At 39.8% G+C, this 24,257-nt stretch overlaps 3 protein-coding genes across 3 annotated transcripts; all 3 read right to left on the bottom strand.

The window, feature by feature from the left end:
* Nucleotides 1–9,822: 9,822 nt before the first annotated feature.
* Nucleotides 9,823–12,830, bottom strand: DFL_004583 (uncharacterized protein; the record flags this gene model as incomplete). The annotated part of the gene is made up of 7 exons (XM_067633700.1): nt 9,823–9,944; nt 10,003–10,221; nt 10,314–11,496; nt 11,564–11,844; nt 11,932–12,232; nt 12,330–12,528; nt 12,583–12,830. 7 exons carry the CDS (start codon nt 12,828–12,830, stop codon nt 9,823–9,825), a joined length of 2,553 nt encoding a protein of 850 aa, XP_067491843.1.
* Nucleotides 12,831–16,546: 3,716 nt separating this feature from the next.
* DFL_004582 (uncharacterized protein) lies at nt 16,547–17,243 on the bottom strand (the record flags this gene model as incomplete). Its single annotated transcript, XM_067633699.1, has 2 exons — nt 16,547–16,901; nt 17,086–17,243. 2 exons carry the CDS (start codon nt 17,241–17,243, stop codon nt 16,547–16,549), a joined length of 513 nt encoding a protein of 170 aa, XP_067491842.1.
* Nucleotides 17,244–21,881: 4,638 nt separating this feature from the next.
* DFL_004581 (uncharacterized protein) lies at nt 21,882–22,873 on the bottom strand (the record flags this gene model as incomplete). The annotated part of the gene is made up of 4 exons (XM_067633698.1): nt 21,882–21,960; nt 22,020–22,382; nt 22,438–22,690; nt 22,762–22,873. The coding sequence occupies 4 exons, from the start codon at nt 22,871–22,873 to the stop codon at nt 21,882–21,884; spliced, it is 807 nt and encodes a 268-aa protein (XP_067491841.1).
* Between the last annotated feature and the right edge of the window lie 1,384 nt (nt 22,874–24,257).

Genomic DNA, 24,257 nt, shown 5'->3' with positions numbered 1-24,257 from the left:
GAGAACGACGCGGATTATTGTGAAGAATTTCCAAAATTATGGATGAATGCTAGTCTAGAGTATGTTTTGGCCGGGCCCAGCACCCGTCTTGTTTCTAGACTAGATGAATGCCTACAATACTGCTGATTTACTGAGTTTTGTTCCTTACAATGGCAATATGAACTGTGTGCGTGGGGTCTACACTGTAACAGTAGCTCTCTAACAAATTTGGAAGTGGCACTTTGAGGTTGGGAGATACCCATACAAATTTGGACATAGCATCCTAAAGTTGGACATGGTATCCTTTTTTTTCGAATATGGCATTTGTATTCTGCTACGATTTAGAAGTAGTACTCAGATATACATCTTAAGGTTTAGACGTAGCATCTCTTTTAGTTGACACACTTCGAAGCTTTGAATCCACGAGTATTCGAATATAGTACTCTATATCAAGAACTACTATACTAGTAGTTATATAGCTAGCTATATATGTATAGTACGTAATAATACTATACTAGCTATCATTTATTTGTATATATATACATTAGGTCTAGGAACTTCCCGTCCGCTCGTAACTTTAAACTAGAAAAATAGTACGAAATTTTATTTACGAAATATAAGTCTTTCTTTTGCTTAATTATATTTATTAATTTTATAATATCTCCTAATTAAATAACCTCCTCCTTTGGTTTAGATGACTTTTTTTATATAATTAGTCCTGTGTTCAACCCTAAATCTATAACGGGATAATAAAGAACGATAACAAATTTAAATTAAAATTTACTTTTGGAATTCTTTATATCTTTATCTCTAGTTATTCTTTCGTAGGTATACTTTATTAAAGTATATACTTTACTAAAGTAATCTTCGCTAGTTTTTATAGAACTTTCTATAAAATATCGATAGTACATCAGGAAAAAAACACATTTCCATCCTGCTCCATCCTGCCCATCCTAAGGCAAGATGGGCAAGATGGGCAGGATGGAAACCTGCCTTCCGGGTGGAGCCCTTCCATCCTAAGAAGCCCTTTCCATCCTAAGGAACCCGTTCTATCCTAAGAAGGGCTTGCATCGGATGGAGTGGTTTCCATCCTAAGGAACAGTTTACATCCTAAAGAACGGTTTCTATTTTAAAAATAATCTCCATCAGACGCGTCTTGTTCGGATCTACGGAGGCATTATATACGACCATCTAAAATAATAAAAATACAATTAAAAAAATCACAATAAATATTAAATTTTTTAGTCGGATATCTCATAAGAACTAGACTACACGTTTCGTGACAGAAAAGATATATACAGGACCATAACATTATTAAATAAACAAGAAATTAATAATTTAGTTAAGAGTATTAAGTTTAGAATAAAAGGAAAGGGGAGAAGATGCATTGGCCTTTTAGGGGTCTTTAGTAGCACTCTCTAAATCTATACAAGCTTCTCGTAAATTATCAGCACCTTTTACTGATTTAATATTTTTTTTAATTTGTAAAACTAAAGTATCTTTTATATCTAATAATTCTTAGGTATCCTCTAGAATGTTAACGACGTAGTATTTGTCTTTAAAAACCCTGAATATATCTAGTTTCTGCTTAATTAGTACTAATAGCATCGATATAATATTAGTTTGATATAATTCTCGACAAGTTTTTTAAAATTCTAAATAAATCATATATTGGTCTAAAGTGGCCTTACGTTAGCCTCGTATTTTTATAAATAAGTAAATTTTATTTACGTTGTCTATTTAAAAATTTTAAAGTATAATTTAAATTGACAGTATTGATTTTAAGTCTTTTTAAAGTCTCCTATAGAACTATAGCGATTTAAGAGATAATAATACCATTTACTTCTTAATATAACATCAGATTTTTAACCCAATAATTATTAGAAGTATTACAGAAATATCGAATTAGTACTTAAGGTATAATTAGAGAAGAGAACAGTAGCAGACTCAGCTTCTACTAAAGTTAATATAAAACTACTACGGCCTTAAATATTTAGCTAACTTACTATATTCTAAAAATCCTTCTTAGAAAGAAACCTATTTTTTTCTAGAAGATATTTAACTCGTTCTACTTGAGCCAGTATAAAGAAAAAGAGGATATATTCGGACTTGATAATCTTCCAAACAGCGTCTGCTACATGACCTCGAAAACTTGAAAAAAACTATTCAATTTGTACTTGAACTAACTTTAAAAAAGAGGTTGAAGTAAGACCATGAAAGGTAAATATCTGTTTTCAGACATCCCGAACCTCTCCAGTGTCCGAGAATGGATTTTTTGTAATGCAATAGACATAGAGATCTATGTAAATAAGATTAAAATATTTAATATATATTAGTAGAATGTTCGTTGTCTTAGTTTAGTTTTTATAAGAACGACTTACGACTGAGGCTGTCTCGAGCAGTTCCGTATAACTTGATTAAGAAATAGATTGAAATAGTGTAATATTGGAGACCTCAGATGCTGCTCGAGTAGTTGTTATCAGGTTTAAATCTACTTATATTAGTTTAGTACAGGCCTATATAAAAATAAAAGAATTATTTAAATATTAACTTACTTGATTTTTCTAATAAACGACGTCCTATCTTTTTCTCTAATTAATGTTGTTAAAATGTCGAAATTATAAGTAACTCTATTAAAGTCTCTTGTGGTTTTACTAGTTCTGCTGGTTTTACTATAGGCTTTGTATCTATCTCTACCTAGCTTATTAGTTTTACTGGAGGCTCCGTATCCGCCTCTGCCAGATTATTCAAAATAACTTTGAAAAAAATTAGTTCCTATATAAAAGGTAAATAAAGAATAAAGACAGATTAGTACTCCGTTAGTCCCGATTAGTGATAAGAATGGGCTGTTATATTTTAAGAAGTAATTATATTAAATCTTCCCGAGATAAGTCTAAAAACTTCTCTGTTTCTACTGTAGAGGATATATCGACTTCCGAGGTTTCTGTATGAGTTGCTAATAGTGCTGCTGGTACTGGTTCCTGATGTATCGCTTTTACCCAGGCCTTAATTTATTTTTTAGTAACTTTGGTATTTTTAGTCTATAGCTTCTTAGGTATGATAAAGGCTTATTCAGGTACTATACGTACTAGCTAATAATAAAGACTAAATTTTAAAGATTTAATAAAATAATAAAGATGTCTTAGTTTAATATCGACGTGCAGTGGAACTTTATGAATATCCTAATAATTGTTTAGAGAGAAATAAAAAAAAGAGCTAAATATCTTAATTTGATATGTGAAATGTGATATGTGATATCTTTTTTGAGTAAGATGCCAAAGCGCTATGCAGATCCCAATCAGGTAATAATGTTTTTACTACTAAATTATTATCGCGAGTTTAGTATTTTATAAAAACACTATATATAGAAATATTGATTAATCGAATTGTTAACTAGCGTAGTTCTGAAGTTCTTTCTAACTAGGCTATGTAGGTCTTGAGTAGTTTTTATTCTAAATATATAAAATATATATATAAGGTCTAAAAATAACTTAATCTTTTAATATAATATAATCAAATAAAATCTGGGGTATCAAGCTAGGGTTAACGCGCTGGGGGTAGTAAATCAGCTCCACCAACTCTATAAAAGACCATAACTAAATATACGGCTTTTAAATCTTAATAACGAACCAACCAAGTTAAAACATCTGTATTAGTACGTAAATGTATACCAGTAGGAACTACATTGATCCCTTTATTAACTATTATGGCTGTTGCCACAAGTTTATTTTTTAGTAGATTATATTCTACTGTTCTATTCTCCGTGAACTCCCAGACTGACTTTAACTCTTCACCGACTTAAAAAAGATTGTTGAAGAGTGATTTTAAACTAGCTAAAGTTAACTATTTAAGTAAACTAGTAAACTTAGCGACGTCTACTGTATTATATCGGAAATCTATTAAAGCAGTTAACGGATTTCCAGCAACTAAAATATTAAGATTAGTATCTGGTTCGACTAATTAGTTTAGTACTAATCTTAGAGGGTTGTAAATAGTTCGGACCCGTTTCTTAGCCTAGTCTATAAATAAATTATATTAGTTTTAGATTTTAAAAAAAATCTAAGTAGGTAGGAAGGCTTAAATGGATCTCTAGGAGGTTTATCAAGTTCTTCCTAATTTGGTTTTAAGTTAACTAAAAGTTCTAACTCTCTCTTTCTTGCTTTTTTAGGGACTTTTTGACCTAAATAAAGTTAATCAAGCGCTTTAACTGCTATATTAGAGTCCGTATCGGTATTATTAGTAATAATATTCTCAATAAGAGCCTTAGTTTTTAAAATCTTAGCTTTTTCTTTCGACTTTAACTTTTTACTAAAAGCGGTTACTATTTTATTAATAGCGCAAATCTTCGTCTCGCAGGCTCGTACAGCCGCTTTATAATCATCGTCGTTATCTGGGTTAATAATAGCGGGAAGAGGGTTATTAAGCTCTTTTATAATATAAACAAAATAAGAAAGAAAACGAACTTTTTTAAGAATTGTTAGTTAAATAGTTCCAGTACTAGCTTTAGTTTTTATAAAAATAAGCGGTGTCTGACTCCTGAGAATCTGTTCGACGTCTTTACATAACGCCAGCTATACTAGGTTAAAGCTAACCCCAGATATTGAAAGTTCGGTTCAAATTTGATTAACTGTTTATGGTTACGAGGAAGCCTTGAACTTAACTGTACGGGAACTATAATCTCTATCTACCATCTTATATAATCAGGTGGGAAAAGTTTTAATTTTAAAATCTTAGTTTAAAATCTAGGTGATTTTGTAGGTTATGATATAGTTTTGATACAGAGATATATGATTTCGGAAAAGAGATTTGTGAGACTAATAGAATAAGTTTTAGTATTTTAAAAAAAAAGCTTTAGTTTATTATACATGATTAAAAAAAATTAGAATATTATTAACTATGTATGTATATATTGTATATTGCTTCAGGGGTACAGCCGCGGGCTGCTGGAGCTATATACTGTGGAACATGGAAATGATAGCTTATGTTAAATCTTCAGGTTTTGGGAGGAGTTTATACAGCGCTGTAGAAGCTCCCATGCTACTTCCTGTCTAACAGAACAATCTCATGTAGTATTCTTTAGCTTTATGCTTCTAATTAAATTAAAAAATCTGAATTCTATTAGTTATGCATGCACACTCTGTATATTGCTTCAGGGGTACAGCCACGGGCTGCTGGAGCTATATACTGTGGAACATGGAAATAATAGCTTATGTTGAATTCTTAGGTTTTGGGAGGAGCTTATACAGCGCTGTAGAAGCTCCCATACTGCTTCCCGTCCGACGGAACGATCTCACGTAGTATCTCTTACCTTTATACTTCTAATTAAAAACTTAGTTTTCTAGTTAAAGCAAACATTAATCTATAGAGCAAATATATCTAAAAGCCTCGCCAACTTGCTTAGGCCTGGGAATTTTCTTTCCAGACCTTTTAAAATCCTATATCAGCCTCCTCCAGATTTTATAAATATACTAAAATAAAAATCGGAATAAATATTAGGAATTGTGTTATAGTGTTATATTTTAAAATTAGTAAAAATCTATAATTAATCTGTAATCACCAAATCTTTAGACCTTATATTTCGCCACACTCACCTTTTATAATAAATCGGCAATATTATGTCTTTAAACCTTAGAAAACTGGTTAGGATTTTTAACAGCTTTTTTAAATATCATATCTACCTTCGAGCCCTATTTAGATCTTTTAAATAATACAAAAAACACATTAAAACAGAACATTAATCCTTCATTTCTACATTATTAAAAAACGAAGTAAATTAGATTATTATCTTTTAAGAAACACCGCTAGTAAACGTAAATAATACTGAAAAAAATCTGGATCACTCAGAAGCAACCCCAAAAAACCCTTTTATACAAAATAACGAAATATCAAAAAATTTAAATACTTGATAATCTAATTAACCAAAATTTTTTATTCCTAAACTATCTCTCCTAATCAAGAATATAGGAGTTTTATTTAGTGCCTTCTTAGATCTAATAATCGCTTAAATGAAAAATAATCCATAGTTCCCTTTTACTAACTTAAAGAATTTTAAATTAGCAAAATAATTTATTAAAGAAAATATTTCTCAAACAGTAATTAATCAGTATTTCAATCACAAGATAAATTCAGGCACCAAAAATATCGATATAAAATCATTCAAATCTACTTATAACCTCCGTCAAATAATTCAGGAAATAGATAAAAGTCTTAGAATAAATTTATTTAAACAAGATATATTTAATTTTAAAATTAAAGGCCATTTAGGATCGAAATATTTTTATCAAGATTTTATAGAAGTCATCGCGTATCTCTTACGGCAACGTTCATACACGCAGGAGATACATTTTATACCTAAAAAAATCTATAATAAATCTAGAAAAAGACAATATATAGAACTATAAATAACAGATTAATAGTATAACCAGCAGGAATTTTTATTGTTTAATTATAGCCTTATACCAATCTTTTATGCTTTTGATACGATTTATCTCACTAATTTCTTTGGTGACAAAAAGACCTAGCTAATCTATTTTTTAATTAGTAATATTAACTTGAAATATTGAAATTAGCTTTTTAAGAATGCTTGGATGTTGCTCGCTTTGCTACCGATACTACCCAAAAAGGGCCCGTTGTGGCTATCGGAGAAGCGATTAATTAATTTAAAAATATAGAATCTTATAAGTCAAATCTTAAAATTTCTGAATATGTACTCTACGGGTCTACTTATGGGATGTAAAGATAAATATCAGCAAATATGTTATTTTCGTTTATGTAGATGGTTAGCAGATCATATGAAATATATTAATTTTCTTAGTATTATTCTTAAAGCCTGTCTTATTTGTACGGTATTGACTACGGCTTTCTAAGATTTTAATCAGGACCTGAAATATTTTATACAAGATTATAACTCTTATTCTGAATGATTAAATGATGGTAATAAGATTAGAAAAGCCCAATTATATTTGAAAGGAGTGATAAATTCGGCGGAGGCCTTCTTAAATCTAAGAATTATTATAACAGACTTATATAAACCAAATCTCCTACACTGCATTTACTTAAAGATAATAAAACATCTTATGGAATGGATAATTAAATTTTTAAAAAAATATAAAAAGTTATAATTCTTTAATTAGTGCTAGGCTTCTGTACTAGTTTATCCTAGATTCTAATTATTTTGTAGAGGCTATACACAGGTCTCCTAGTAATAAAAAAAAGAAATGAGATCGGTTGTTAAGATTCTTATTACGACTTTAGTAAACGCTTTGAAAGATTTATCGAGCCTTGAGAGGCCTGTTTTCGCCTAGACAATAAACTGTGTGAATGCTTTAATAAGTTTTGTTCTATATGCAACTTATCTTTTATATACTGAATAAACTTTTATAGATATGTAAAATTAGTTACAAAGCTTTCATAATAGAAAAAATGTCTTCAGAGAATTTTGGGGGGTTCAAACGAGACTATAGCAGGCAGCTACAAACATAGTAGAAACAATATTTAGCAATAAAGCTCTAGGTGAAAATAGTGAAGACTCCTTAAAGGTTTTTAAAAATAATAAGTTTATTTAAAAGTGTCTTCAACTCTCTTCTTCTCCTAATCAGGGCTCTTTAAGAATTAACCGAAGCTAATAACTATAGGATATTTTAATTTTATTAAAATATATTTAATAACCCATTTTACTGATTCTATCAAAAAATTTAGTCAATTAAATGCTTAGTCAACAGAAGTAAGAGAGGCCTCGCATGTTAAATAATTTAAAGAGGGATGGGCTTAATCTAATTATAGAGATATATACGCTTAAATAATAAAATATAGATATTGAAAATATTAATTTAAAATACAATTTCTTAATCTCGAACAATTAGTAAAAGAAGGGGAGAAGATTAATGGGTTTGAGGAGGTTTATTCAGATTCGTTATTAGCTAGAGAGCGGCGCGAACAGTATTGCAAGAATAGACTAGGAATTAATAATATGTTTATTAATATTTATTTTCTAATATTTTTAATTACGCTGACTTAGTTTCAGCCGGTTCTGTAAAGGCTCGTGCGGAACCATATAGTACGCTATCAATTAAAGTTGTAAATTTAATTTAATTGCAACCTAAAGTAGTCTTAAAATCTCCAGAAAATAGGAGCAAATAAGTTATAATAGATTAGATTAAACGTAAATACACTGTACCGGACCTTAACTGGGTGTTATATGCTTATTTAAAAACCTTACCGGCCTTCTAGACATTTCTTTGACTAAACTTTTATCCTTCATTTTTAGTAAACTTTAGAGCGCAAATATACAAGACCTTCGCGGTTCCGATTAAGGACTTTCAGTATAGAAATGTTTTTACTAATTATATTATTCGAATTAATTTAAACTGGTAAAAGAAGGATCCTTGAAAGGACTTTATTATCTTCCAGAAATCTCGTACGAGTCAATATAGAGATCTAAAAAGAAAGACAGTAATTAAGCTGGAATTATTATTGATTATCTATAATATAATTAATAATAAGACCTTTTAACTAGCTTTTGTCACTGAGTTTAAGCCATACGCTGGGGGAACTATATAGAGCTTTTATGGTTTCATTCGCCTTACTGAGTATCTTTTAGTAGATTATAAAAAAGAAAATTATTAATTTTATCGAAATATTATTTTAATTCGAGTTATTTTGGGTTTGGCTTATTTAATCTCCTATAGGACCGGTTTATATCTTTTTAATATTTATATCGATCTTAATACCTAGAATAAGATTTATTCTTATAACGATGAAAATATAGATTCAGATATCGATATTAATAATAAATCTGATATTAAAGAAGAGGAATATTATTTTAAAGTTTAAATAAAGGGTTTATATAGGTCCGTGTTAGTTTTATTAAAGTGCTAAGTAGCCTTATTAGAATGGAGCGCGATGGACTGAGATGGACCGCGATAGAGCGCGATAGAGCGCGATAGAGCGCGATAAAAAAGTGTTCCATCGGATGAAAGGGCTTCCATCCGATGGAATTAAGGAAATGTGTTTTTTTCCTGATGTTAATAGATTCGTCATCAATTACTATCATCTTCGGACTTAACCTTCTCTGACTCTATTTTTACCCTTAATAATAAACTAAATAACGCGTTAGATTTTAAATCTTAATATTATTTATTACTCCCCCTATCCCTAACCCCCCATCCACACGATTCTTTGTTCGCTAAAAACAAATACTACTTTATCTCGCCCTAAAAAACTGATTTATCTGTGCTAATATTAATACTATAGTATAGCCAGTATATATACGTAGCTACGTAGTATTAATATTATAATATTTAAATATATATCAATCATTTAAGTAGAGGCACTTTAATATCAAAAGTATAACACTCAAACTTCGAGAATATAGCACCCCAATCGCGAAAATATAACACCCCAATCACAAAGACATAGTACCCCGATCGCGAGAATATAACACCCCATTTTTCCAGCCATAACACCCAATATTTCCAGATGTAATACTCTTTTATTTCAGCCGTGGTACCCTATTATTCTAGATATAGTATCCTCATAAATTTTCTTGAAACAAGATGCCATACCTTAGATGTGGCACCCAAAATCAATTACTGTTGTAGTGTCTAGCCTCAAGTCCAGTAGAAAATAACTTAGAATTCAAGGATAGAACAATATTACACTAATGAAATTAACGTCGCCAGACTAGAAATTAATAGATACCGTAGGACCGCTTGATCGGCATCTGAACTGAATTTGATACCACCTTAAAACAACTAAACTTAGAAATCTTATATATGTACACGTCGTCAATAACTCTACCCCATATTTACAATACAATATACCAATCCCTCCCACTTCCATGTTTTACAAACATTGGGAATAGTAGGGGTTGCTGTTAACACAAGCCGCAGGAGGTGCGCAGGCGGTCGGCCCCGTCCAGCCTTGGCCACCGCATTGTCCCCATTGGCTTTGAAGGGCGCCACCGGCTGGATAAGAGTGTTAGAGAGTATTCTGATAGTCAAGTAGTCGGGTTGGGAAACTTACTAGTTGTGGTGGTTGTGGTTGTGGTGGTGCTTGGAGTGGTACTGGCGCGAGTCGTAGTCGTGGTGGGCCGAATAATGGTGACTACGCTAGTTGTCGTGGAAGTTCGAAGCGTTGTCGATGGACTGGTCGCTGGAGTGGTAGAAACACGGGTGGTAGTCGTTGAGGTCGTGGTGGTTGCGGCAGTAGTAGTCGATGTGGTGCTTCCACTGCATGGGGTACCTGTTATGAAGAGATGAATTAGCAATTTTGGCCAAGCTAAAAATCGATAATCGAAATTGGTATGGACACTTGCGGTCATTGATTGCACTCACCATAGAAGATACCACGTCCGTTTCCACCACCAATGAAGACTCTTCCGTAGACGGAGTAATCGACGGCGATTCTGTTGCTTTCCGCAGTACCAAAGCCCATAGTCGCATCGTTGATCTGGACCCAAGTTGCTCCGGTGTCATCAGATCTATAGAGCGCTTTCTTTCCGTCAATGGTAGCCATGGCCGCAATCGACCAGTATGCTCCAGAGGCCTTTGGGGCACCGAGATCGAAGTGTGCAGCCCATGTAGGCCCGCTAACAGTAGTAAAAGAGGTACCGGTGTTAGTCGAGCGGAAGAGGCCGCCATCAGTAGAAACCCAGACGTCTCCTGCTACCCCAGGATTGGGAACAATCTTATAACCCCAGCTTCCCGAAAGCGTCGTAGTTTGGGTGAAGGTGGCACCGGTATCCTTGGAAACATAGAATTTATTTCCAGAAACGGCGTAGAAGACAGTGTTATCACGGCGGTCAGCGGCGACATATGCATTAGCTGGGAGAGAGGATACAGTTATAAAGCTTCCACTGTTGGCGGAACGGATGACGCCGATATTCGTAGTACTCCAGACAATGGTATCTGCGTTTGCGGAGTACGAAACGAAACCATTTGAACCAGTGGTTCCCGAGGATTGAGGATGCGAAGACCAAGAAACGCCTCCATTGGTAGAGATAGCGATGTTTCCAGCATCACCACCGACACGAACGTAGTTCAGCGGTTTGTTACCGGCATAGTCAAGGGAGAAGGTCGTCGCAAACTTGGGATTGTGGAATTGGGATGCAGAAGTCCTTGGAGTATCCAAATTGTCGTGAATAAAACCGTTAATATCACCGACACTTGAAACAAGCTTAACGTGTTGGGTTGGAGGTGAGAGAAGACCCAAGATGGCAGTTTCTTCAATACCATCGGCGAGGGGCTTGATAGTCACGACACCGTTAGAATCCCACTTAAGCAAATCACGACCTCCATAGATTGTTGCACCGGTTCCATACAGCCAGTGGTTGGAATCAAAAGGATCAATGACCAAAGCTTCCATCATCCACCCGATTGGCTCTGGGACTTCATCCGCAGGGTCACTCAACCAAGGAGCCAAACTAGAGTCCATAGTGAAGCGCTTAGTTCTTGCCGAGCCGCTCCAGTCCCAAGCCCTGGTCCAAGTTGAACCGCTGTCGATACTGCGGAAAATAAGCTGTTGAATTAAGATCATGTCAATAAAACTAGCTTCCCAGCAAAATAGTTAAAACGGGGAATCTCACTCCTTCTGGCCACCAGGCGTTGAGTGCTGCTACCATGATGGTACCGGGTTTCTTGATACCAACGGCGAACCCGCCGAATCCATAGTAGAGATCGCCTCCACTGACTGGAGTAATATCTGTCCAAGCGCCGGAAGCAATGTTGTACTTCCAAACGGCGCCAAGGGAACCGTCATATGGCCCCGCACCGTCAGAATATGTGATATAGAGGAGCTTATCTGAGGGAGAAAGGACACCCTTGTGTGGTAGATAGCTTTGGCTTGGCTGTCCCGATACGAGACTCCCTGGTATTTTGAAAACCGCATTAGTTGCGTTCACTACACCTAAATCTGCCCTTTGTATCAAAATTCTGAAAATTGAAATGAACTTACAAGTTGAGCCGGCGTTCGTAGAAACCCAAATCGAATTCGACTTATCAGCTACACCAACGAAGATTCTTGGGGTCGCAGATCCCTTGGATCCACTGGTAGAGTCGAAAGTGACCCAAGCGATTCCAACAATATCACGTTCGTAAGAATTGCTGCTAGATGGGTTTGGAACGAAAGTTCCAACAGAGGTAAAAGAAGAAACCTTAGCCCAAGTAGCACCATAATCGGTAGATTTCCAAAGGCCGTTTCCACTGCGAGCGCCGAAATAAATGATATTGTTGGAATTTGGGTCAATTGCGAGACGCTATACGATGATTTCTTGTGTTATAATCACGACTTCCGTTCTATCGACCTCAAATTTATCGATTTTGTAGGCATTCAAAGGATGTTCATGAGCTCACCTCTCCCATGCCTCTTCCGGGCATATTGCCTCCAACTTTGAACGGTAACTTGGTAGTAGACCAGGTGTTGCCTTTATCTGTCGAACGCAAGATGGATCCCATATTAGGGTCCCAATCGTTTGTATACAGCCCGACGGCCAAAACAACCCGATTGGTATCGATGGGGTCTGTGGCAATGGCATCAACCCCCATGTAGTTCCTATTTGATTTTTGTTAGAGAATTTAGCATTTTATGGTAATATTTGTAACGTACGAGTTTGTAGAATCCACCCAATCTAATAGAGGGGTCCAGGAGTCATCCGAGTTCAATCGATAAGCTCCACCGATATCAGTTCGTGCATATGCGACACCGGAGGCGCTTGGGTTGAACACAATGCCGTCGACAAAACCACCACCACCACCGATTTTGACATTTTTCCAGTTGTAACATTGGGAAGCCGCAGAGGCCACTAGAAAGGGGCCTGTGGTAAGCGCCAGCAAGGCAGATGCGTACCGAACCATGACTACGAATAATTATGTATCGCGAGTCTTCGCAAGTTACGGGTCCTTGCGCATGCACAACTAGACGAGCCATTGCATTTATATATAACATTAATTCGGTTCGATTCCGAATTTAGCGCAATATACGTTCCAAGGCCGGATAGACGGGATCCAAAGGCGGACCCAAACAGTAGATCCGTCGAAACAAGGTGATCCAGGTTCCCAAAGTATCCGTACCTTAATATTGATAACCCCTTGGTAATATAGAGCTCGCAATCTTAATATACTAGCCGAAACAATGGGATGAATGTATCCATGGTATTTTCTCCCAGTCGCGAGTTAACCCTGTTATTCGTTCCTGGATATCTGGATTATGTGCTTCGGCTTGAAACATGAGATCCAAATTCTACCATGGTGCTAGGTAGGGCTACCGGCGGGACTAGCATATAATCCCTCCTATGGCACCTCGGCTTTCATATTGGCGCCGGAACTTGGCGACGGACGTCGCTACACAATTGGAAAATTCCGGCTGTCGTTTTCTGTCTTTAAAGCCCTGGATTAGAACAAAGTTGTGTTGACTATGTTGGAGATGGTAGTGTCCCTGTCTGTCGGGATATTGCGCGCCATCATAATCATATATACATACTATATTCACAGACCAAAAGAATCGTTCAGAAAGAACATGGAAACCATCCACAACATGCGCCGTTCATTTAACACATGGTACACCGCTCTCCGACCCAGGATGGTTAATCCAGACGGTTTCATCGGATGAAACCACAAACGTCCTAAGCCAGGAAATAGACTTCGACTGGTGGGGCCATTTCCGCCGTGGCGGGCCGGAGTCCCTACGATTCGCCACAACTAGCTCAAACCACACAACTTTCCTCGATGGTGTCGATGAGATCATGAGATATATCGATATTCATTCCTAATCAACTTCGGGTACAAAGTCTTGTTTAAAAATCTTGGCTTCGAATTCAGATGCCACTTCTTCAATCACCACAACTCAAATCTCCCACCAGGCCGAATCTCGATATCTAGATTCTCTCGAGAGCTTAGATGTTAACTATGGCGCACGAAATTTGATTAATTGATAGCATATGAATCTTTGGGGCATTGGCTTGGTACCATCGTCCTATATTAATACCAGAACCCGACAGAACCTAAAGACTAGTAGGAGATCGATGGTCAATTGCAGACGCCATGCGATCGAGTGGGAATTTCCAACGGTTACATTAACCGAGCCTCGAATTTAGACGGCGTGGTCTAACTAGTATAGTGAGTAACCCAGATCTGGTACCTTACTCTAATATTCATTAAAATAGTGTTGGAATATTCCTGTGGTAATTATATCGCACGACCTCATTCCTGTGGTTCTGTACGAGAACCCCCATAGTATCATATGGCTCCCGTGGCTGCGAACCCTAAAGGCCTTTGTTATGAAACAAGGCATCGAACCACATATATATATGTATAGAACTAGTATCGACTTTCGGCAAAACATCTAGACTTAACATTTCGTCAATTAACTATTAAATACCCACTAGTTTTATTTTGCATAACCGCACAGGCCCTTAAATGTTCCTGGGTGCAAGTGTCAAATGCTTCTTTCGTCAAGACTAGTGTATAATGTTGATCCATTCTAGGGCTGAGATTACGTATATTACCAACTCCAAGAAATAACCATATATAGCTGGGCCAAGGTATAAGTTTTTAGATCTGTAGTTTTATCTATATGATCGACTTAAGCTAGGGAATGGAGAAGCCTCTGTTATTTGTACCGTTGTATCCGATTTTCTGTTTACCAGGAAATTTTGGTAATATGGTATGGATCTTGAATTAAATATTGTTTCGATCTAGATGTCAGAATGATGTGCTTTGAATTGAATGGAATTGAATCCGAATTAATTTGGGAGGCCTCGAGCCTCGCGTTCGCTCGCAGCCGACCAGTTGGATTGCGGGTAATATATACTGGTAGCGCTATAGCGATATCCTCGGAATGGCATTGACCTCGCACACGAATGATTCTATTCTGTATATCTATATCTTGTATCGTCGATAGACCGACGACACCGGCACTAGGTATGAAGCTTGGTACATTTTTCGATTATTCCTCTATCTGCTGCAGCTGCCCTCTCTGTGTATTATTGCTCTTGCCGTTCCGCCAAATGCAAACTAAGCATTTGGACCAACCTTGGAGCCCAGGCTCTCACCTAAACCGAGGTCACAGGTCTAGGTTCAAACATTTGCGACATCCGAAGGCGAGCAATTGAACTTGTTGGAATTACTAGATCGCAAAACTCAAGTCACTCACATCTATCTGGCTGCGGTGCACATAAATGACCCCCCTGGAAATATCCATCTGAACGATGCGCCCCCGGACGGTCCTTGATACGACTATATATGGCCCTAAATTGAAATATTGCAACAGTCTGGTACCAAAGTTTTAATGTTACTAGGAGGAACTGCGCAGGGTAGCTATCAAAGTCTGTCTAGGTCAAATGAACAGGTAGGATCCCTACCGAATTCCGACGTACTCTTAAGTGCTCAGGTATTGTGAGCTTATCATATATATATATGCTAACTAAGCCTCTTCGTGAATAATTCTAGTTTGAGGCGTATTATCTTCCATTATTGGAGATCATCCAACGATATGGTATCGACGGCCTTGACCTTGATGTTTAGGAGATCGTCGATATATCTGTACCACTACGCTTGCTGCATCGCCTGGACGCCGACTTAGGACCGGACTTTATTTTAGCAATGTCACCGGTAGCATCGGCGCTGTTTCCAAAGCCTTGGGCCGTGGGACTTTCTGGCTTCGACTACAACGATCTTGATAAACTAGCAGTATCCTTGGCTCGCCCGTCGGGGAAGTTAGTGTATTGGTATAATTGCTAATTCTATAATGGTTGGGGGGATGCAGGCGACCTCAGGTACTATGATGCTATAGCAACGGTGGGAAAATGAGACCCATCTCGTATCGTCCTGGGCATTCTCGATGACCCAGGAAACGGAGGGTCGGGTTTCGTTCCCCATAAGCGGATTACCGAAGTTACTCGACAACTCCGTACAAATTATCCAAGTTTCGGTGGGGTAATTGGTTGAGAGTACTGTAATGCTAGTCAGGCGGACGGGTTCTCAGAGCCATGGCAATGGGAAAAGGCGATTAGCAAGACACTATATGATCTGTACAATCAACCCCGGATTAATTCCAGTACGCCAAACTTTGAGTATCTGAACTACTTATCGCCCTGGCCCGGCCAATGAGCAAATTGCTAGAAGGGGGGGCAGGATATTTTAGGGCAGTAAAGGCTCTCAATATGACAGACGGGATCTTGAAAGAGCGGAGGGATTGCTCTTTTCTTAATTACTTGGTGCTCTAAAGCCCCGCTTCTAAAAGATGTTACACTTTTTGATTAGCCATGTATTTATATGGGCGGTATTTTAGCTTCATGTTTTGGGATAGATAATGAGGACATCAGCAGCAAATAGGAACTTAATAGCATGAACGTAAAATGCCGTACTATTAGGAGCTATCGGTTGGGACATCATAGCCTTGTAGAATCTAGTAGTTTTCATCGAATCGTGACACCTCGATTGGGGGTTCTTTAGCTGGCCGGCAGGGAATGTTGATAGCCTGGCAAATGGTGCGATGACGCCGTTCAGAGTGGAGTTCTAGAAGGATCGATCGTAGATCTAGGTGCTTGTCGTGATATAGGATTTTGTGGTCGTCACCGACAGCCACGAATCAGATCCTTGGAGCCTTTCGAATCCTTGAAATCCTTGGGATCCTTTGATTTCTCGGTGTTGTCTGTGTCTGAGTCGGAATCATCGTGCCTATTGGTGCCCACCTCCTTACCGGAAAGGTATTTTGTCATGGCCTTTCTAACTGGGTCTCCAATGGTGATATTGGCCGAAGTAATTATTTTCTTCAGCTGTCCCCAGGCTTGATCCTTCCTTGGTAGTAGTTTGAAGTGGGTGGAAGCTTCGGCTCTCCTATCCGCTAAGCCGACGATTGCGTAGTTGCAGAAGAGGGTCTCATCGCCAGGACCCAGTTGACGCTTTATATCGTGGGAGACCCATTTTCTTCTTACCCTCTGGTTGTTGTCTCAGTGACGGAAGGATCATGCGAATGGTATCAACCTGTTCGATTGGGTCCGCAGCTGGGTATTTTCCCTGAAATTGATGATTATCCGGGCTCGGACAGTACGATCATCATCAGCAAGACAGTTCCAGAATTGCGTCTTGATTCTGGCACTCAGGTTCCGACGGAATTTTGTTGCTAAAGGTGTCACCACCTTCTGTAGCCGTGGTTGTGGTTCCGCAAGCGACGTCATATGCAGGGGCTGCTGCGTCGACGTCTTCAATATACCCGTCCGCCCTCTGGCCGGGTTCGTTATTAAAGGCAGAAATCTTCTGCTCGTTCATTCTGATGATTTGTGCCGCGCGACGACGTAGTGGTGGAGTTGGTTTTCTAAGTGGTGGGGACGTAGTAAGAGTTCAGGATGGTGGAGCAGTCCCTGTAGAGGCTGATGGGGCAAACTTTGATTGCTCCGTTTCGAAGAGTTTTCTGAGGCTATAGGTCCCTTCTTCGTCTAGGTCGAAGGAGTCCCTAAAACCCCGAATTCGTTCGTTCCGGACACGTTCTCGATCCCGGCGGATACGTTAGACTTTAACGGCTAATTTTAACGGGCCGTCTCTAGTGTCTTCCTCGCTCATAAACAGACGGAAGCGATCGAGTTTACTACGAAGCGATAGGGACACTAGGCAGCGGCACAAACGTTGCTAGTTCCGCTTCGCGTGTAGGGTCTAATCGGCGTCGGCAAAGCTTCTTTCTTCGTAGTAGTGATCATACTAACTTAACTGATTGAAATCGAGCTGATGGTTGGGATAACCGTTGGACAAAGCTGTCGTTGATGAGGAAATTGGGGTTCGTCGCTGAATGTTGTCACGTGAGACGATGTGGGAGATGACGTCACAACAATACCTTGCGTTGGTTCGATTGAATCCGTAGGAGTCGTTGCTGCAGGTGTCTGCAGGCTAGCCCACTCGATACGAAGCACCGGTTCCCTAGTCTGGAGATATCTGCGGTGATGTGCGAAACGAGGATGAGGATGTAGATGTAGTAGTGGAAGGCGGGGTTCGAGATACCTATATATAGAAGTTTCGAGGGCTCGCAGATGAGGGGTGCAATTGACTTTGAGCACCGACCCTGCACGTTATCCCGATGGATTCACGCGTCACCCGATGGCGAACTCTTCAGGTCGATGACTTAGCTTCAATATACGCACCTTATCGAGATGAATCCCGGTTGTTCCGATGAACCAGCAGGAGGTTTTTGACGATGGTGAGTGGGGTTTTTCGTGTTGGTTTTCCGTCTTTACCGATAGAATGTGGTCGAGTGTGGTGAAGAGGTGAGATGAAACGTCGTGGGGGTCCGATGACCCAAATTTTTATTTTTATTTTTATTTTTATTCTGAAACACAAAAGTTGTGATCACGTGACAACATACAACACAATGCACCCCTTGGTCCAAGTGACCGCGTCAAATAGAAACTTAATAGTATAACGTGACATGATGGTGGTTGTAATAGCAACTGGAATTTGTAGGATCTAAGGTTGTTGCTAGGAAGGTGGCTAATCTGCCTTTGGCCTTATTTACATTTGCAAAACAACGCAATCATGTTTTTTGACAAACAATAGGTTCATAGTCATATATATGGAGGCTAGTATCGTAAATATCACTTCGGGAAGGGTTATATAAATTGCAATATAAATAGAGGTTATTCCTCGCAAGCTAAAGTATAAACGGCATAAATGGAAATATGGTCATTTGAACAGTCAGTGACTATAGACAGTAGGAAGGTTATTAGGGACAGTAGGAAACACTTCATTCCACCACTGCCGCCCGACTGTATAATAAAATATTACAATCTTTCTGGGGCGTGCATATATCAGAGAGTCTCAAGCTCCTAGGACGATGGTTCAATGAATATCTAAGTACCCATGTCATACGCCTTAAAAGGAGTTATAAATACCTGGTATATAAATAAAATCATAGATACTAGCAAACCTCAATACAATCGGATAAGACATTCCAGATTTCGCTAATCTATCGACAACTGACCACAGGATAGCCCTGTCGGGACCCCTCATTATGGCATTGGCACACTCCCCTACTTATCCGAGTAAAATAACTACGCAAATATATCCACAGGCTAATTCGTCTCAGGGTACTGCTAAAAATTCTCTTAGGATTTGATAATACGTGACCTTGCATTGTCAATTCTCGACAAAATTACGGCACTAGATCACAATCCAGGTACATATTCTAGCTCGAGGAGTCGTGGAAGCATCCCTTTTGCGTGTCTCTATCCCGATCAGCATGTTAATTATCCAATAACGGCCCACCACCCCAATTTTATGGGTCGGGTTGATTTTTGGGATATTTATCACGATATCAAAAATCTTGTGCGCCAGCGCACTGGTGAATACGTCCTAAGGAGTACCCCGGGCTAGGGGAAATCATACATACTCGCGTTACTTGCTTGCCTACTCATGCGTCGAAAGAAGGCCATCTTCGTACTAGATTGCAAGAGTCTTTCCGGATCCGCTTTTCATGAAGTTAGGCTTTCGTTTGCTCTTGCGTACGCGCAGGAGGCACAGAAATTTCGATACCTGATAGAAATGAATTCATGGGACGAACTGATTAATTTCACGGACTATGAGCATGACATGGGCGTTCAACATATATACATCATTGACGTGACACGAGCGGAGACTTTGAATAACGGTAATCCCGCTGCCGGTATTGTATCCAACAGTTGTAGAAGTCTGTAATTGGATAAGGACAGGTTATTGGCTGGGAATTTAAGACGAATCTCTTTCGACCAGATTATGATACGTAATTCAAACTCTTTGAACAGTATTGATCAGGGTCTTGGTATCCATACCGATGGGCGTTTCTTTTTCGGAGGACTTACATCCGTGAGTGTCTCTACTTCAGCTAAGTATATTATGAACAAGAGCTGATCGGTTGAAAGATCGAGATGATATGGTGGTGGCGATACTACGAGATGTTCGAGCAGCTGCTGAACATACTTCGGTCTCAATATATGGATGATTATTATGATCAAGAGGAGGCTGCGTTGAGGCGTGACGAACTTCAGGTGCTTACTGGCTGCAACTTTCATCTCTTGAATGCTATGCTTGATCTCAAGCTGGAATCGGATACTCAGGGCTTCGATTATAATAGCTTTTTTATCACTATTGGTACGGAGTGACCCCTTCCGCTCCATTCAGACTGAGGTCAGGGATATTGCACTTGGTGTTGGTTTTATAGGCAGCAGCATGTAAGACGCCCATATGAAATTTGCCCTTGCTTTGAATTGAAGTGGCTGCCGAGGTACTTACCTACTGAACGTTCTATACGAAGTATCTCTAGATTTCGACAGCGCTGCGTCTTTATGGAACCCATAACAAAGTACCCCATAGAATTAACCCAAGGAAGTCTAGATATACTATTCGACCGAAGGTTTTTCAAATTCACTAGGGACAACCTGGTCCAGGCAAGCTCTGGATGGGTGTGGCATGTGGTTGAGTCTCTTCTCGCGGATGAAGGTTGAGGTGGGTGCCGTTATTTTACATGTCGATCGAGTATAGTATGATTATTGCATTGCATCGAATCAACGGCAAAGTGAATCCAGCACTTGGAGCTATGACCAATCAATTCGTTTAATTAACGGATTAGGTGAATTGATTGTTAAATTAAGACTTTCGCTAGCATATATGCATCTATCCGCACCGATTCAAGCGCTTAAACAATCAAGGCAGGATTTTTTTACAAATTTATCTCTTAAGCTTTCCCGGGAACGGCAAGGTATTTTTTCAATTGTGCCTTAGCCACTCTAATAAATTTATATATCAATCGCTTGAACTGTCATGGGTAACCTATTCACGAGTACGAACTATGAGGTAGTGTGGCATTTTTGTACAGGGAGTCGGTAGACAACACAATTCGTAGATGCCGATTTTCCTCAACTAGTTAACTGCTTCACCATCTACACACTATGCGGCGTCAACTTTTGAGTTATTTGGGGAACAGCGAGATGTGCAAATTATACGAACAATGGCTTCCATACCTGGAACCACTTACGGCCTATAATAACTGTGTTTGGTAGAGCTTCTTGGGTCAAGGAAGCTGACTTCGCAGTTCACAGCGCAAGGTAAATAAACTTTCCACAGCCACAGAAGGCCCTAGCTCATAGGCTAACGTAACCTTCTCCGCGGAATCTACCCGCATGGGCTTCCACGTGGAGATATTCAGGGATAGGTATCTGCAGCTTGCGGGTACTAGTCCAGGGCAGGTGGATAGTGAGGATTGGCCCTGCATCCCCAGATTGTCGTCACAAAAACGGAATATGCATCTCACAGACTTTCCCTGATACAGAAGTTCTACCCATTCACATGCCATCGATTTTGGCGATTTTTGGGTTCGATTTTTGGGGGTCGATGCAGCCCTATTTGGTGATCTGAGGGCCCCGTCTCCAAGAATTCCCATAACGGTCAGGCGCATATGCGAGGCCGCACAGGCCACTTCCTAGTCGTTTTTGCGATTTTCACCTTCCATTTGACGACATACTAGGATGAAGATTTTGCAGCTTGCAGCTCAGCTCGATTTTTTTTTTTTTCTGAGCTCCCCATTGCTCGGACGGGCAAGCTCCTCGAAAATGCGAGATTTCTCAATTTTAGCGGCTGCAAACCTAGGTCGAGATGTCTCGGTCGTGGATAACGGCGGATACCAAAGGTTTCGATCGCGATCATATGCAAAAGGAAACGTTTCAAGCAAGCGAAAAAAATAAAACTACAAGACTACGAAATTTGTGAGTGCGGCAATCGAGCATGGTGAAACCCATAACGTAATTCGTTATTAAATTAATCATACGTGCGGTTTTAAACTAACAAGTCAGGAATAGGAAAATAAAACTTTCGATATTTCGCTTTTGCGAACAACTACGAACATCGCTCCGCCAAACCCTCCAAAGAAGGAATTTGCTTTGTGCTGATTTATGCGGCGGAGGTCTCGGCCTTTCTGGCCTTGCCAGTCTCGCTCCATGGGAAGTGGAGAACTGGTATTGGGAACCAGCTATTAAACGGTTAGCTAATAATTCTCGTATTGTCAAGATTTTGGCTACTAGTACTGACCTGTTCTTTGCGTCCAAAAGACCAGCCAAAGCGTTGTACCAAGCCAAGAATGCAGCCATCATGCCGAAAACACCACCAGCGACAGTGAGGTTCTTTCCGGGGGCACCACCTTCTTCAGTCTGGAAGTGGGCAATGGAGAGCATAAGGAAGGCTATGTCGAGGGTGAGGAAGAGGGAGAAGAAGGCGACAGTGGATCGGAGAGTGCAGAAGAGGAGAATTGTGGTGAAGATCCACCATCCGGTCAAGTAGAATCCGAGGGCGGAGGAGACGTGCTTCTCAACAACTTCCTTTGGAAGGCCAGAGGCGCCATATGCAGCGACGACACCATAGCTTTGGTTGCCACCAGCGATGATGATAGCAAAACTACACTCGAATTAGTAACCTTTTTCTGAGTTTGCAACACGGATGTGCGATTTACCTGATCCAGAAACCACCATACGACGACAAGGCGGTAGCACCAAAGGTGTTACCAACGGCCATCTCCCACATTCCTGCGAGCAATTGAACGAGACCACCATATGCATAGGCGCAGCCAAGAACGATGGAATTGGTGTGAATACCACGGGAGCCGATGTTGACCAAGCTGAGAATGAAGGTCGTCAAAGCGAAAGCGGAGAGACCGAGAGGAGCAGGATTAGCGAATTCACGGAACTGCTTCTTCTTGTATGGACCTGGATAAGACGATTCAGAGTTAGCACTGCATAGGCGCGCGCATCTTGACTTTCGATTTTTTGCAACCTACCAGGCATGAAAGCACCTCCGTGTGGAGGGAGCATAGACTCGGTCTGGGTGAGAGGGGCGCCATTGACACCATTGCTGGCGCCGTTGGTGTATTCCTTGGCTTCGTGAGACATTTTGATATATGCGTTCGACAGAAGATATTCTTGAAGCCGTTAAAGTGCAAGGTAAGATATTTTCTCCCAGAAGGCTATAGCTGGAGCTGTAGGCTGACTTCTCGGGGCGGGAAGATAGATATATATAAGTATTTATATATTTATCTTCTAGCTTCAAGCTGCTGGCAGGAATGCAAGCTGGCAAGGTATGAAGAGGAAAGATAGCGGAGTATCCAGGGTTCTTGCTCGAGTTTATCCATTGTCCTCAGTCGCACCTTATATACCTGGCATCCCACCCTCCAAGGGCGACGATCTGGGGATGAAAGTATGCTGGCCACTAGGATGAAATGCAAAATTTCCGCAAGTGCGTATAAGCGCATCAAAGTTTCGAAAGCTCGAGGACAGAACACGCTCGGATTCCATACTCCGGTTTACGTCCGAGTATGGATGTGGAGTATCGATACCTGACTCCAGTTTTCTCCATAACTCCAGATTCGCTTCCCCATGGCCCATGGCCCATCGTACGATTCTCAGTCTAACAGACTTGAGGCCAAGTCTCGACGCCCGGCCCACATCATTCGATCAACGAGGTCCAGAGGCTCGCAAATTAGTTGCTCCCAAGAGTCTGGCGATGAGCGAAACTGTCACTAGCGCTATCGAACGGACCTGTTTTTGTCCGAGATTGGGCATGTCCTCAGGCAAGGTTACCCTTCCTTCGAATTCTCAACACCTTCGTATGTCGACGTGTAGGGGTGTACCCACAAATTCCCATCCACCCGCTCAAGCGTCCCCGCAATATTTGGGCAATATGACAGTGTGCTGTAAACTTGCTTTTTGCAGGGAAAAAAAAAAAAGCCGTGAGCGACAATCCAGGCTCTTTGCTCACATACCCTGACCGCTTACAGTTTCATGATCTTCAAAGTTTTGAGCTGCCTTAACGAGAGAATGAGCTTTTCGGAAAGAGCGGACGGCAGATGGCTGCCCAGCTTCCTCAAATGTGGTATAAAGTCACCGCAGACTCTCACAAGGAGAAATCTTACTACGAAAAAGGCTTGGTTTCACTGGGCTCTTGGTGCTACATGGCTTTGACGAATGCTCTCTAGTCGCGAAAACTAAGACTTTTTGGCTGGGATTTTTTGTCTTGACTTTGTTTAACAAAGGGCAGGAATTAAGTCCTACCCTTTCTTTTCGTTAAGGATTTGAGAAACCTACCAATATCGCGATAGCCAAGCTACCAAGCCAATAGGTTTTGCATTTGGCCGAAGCCACGATGGTTGAATAATATGAAAAGGAATTTCAAGACGTGCTTCTCACTCGCATGCCTCTCGACGCCGGACCAAAGGAAGTTTTTCCTCAACAAGCACACATGGAATTACAAAACGCCTCCAAATTTCTTTTTCTCGGT

Source organism: Arthrobotrys flagrans, assembly GCF_004000055.1.
Source record: "Arthrobotrys flagrans strain CBS H-5679 chromosome Unknown unitig_0, whole genome shotgun sequence".
NCBI lineage: Eukaryota > Fungi > Ascomycota > Orbiliomycetes > Orbiliales > Orbiliaceae > Arthrobotrys > Arthrobotrys flagrans.
The sequence above is the reverse complement of the archived record's forward strand: the minus strand, read 5'-3'. Positions and strand labels throughout refer to the sequence as shown.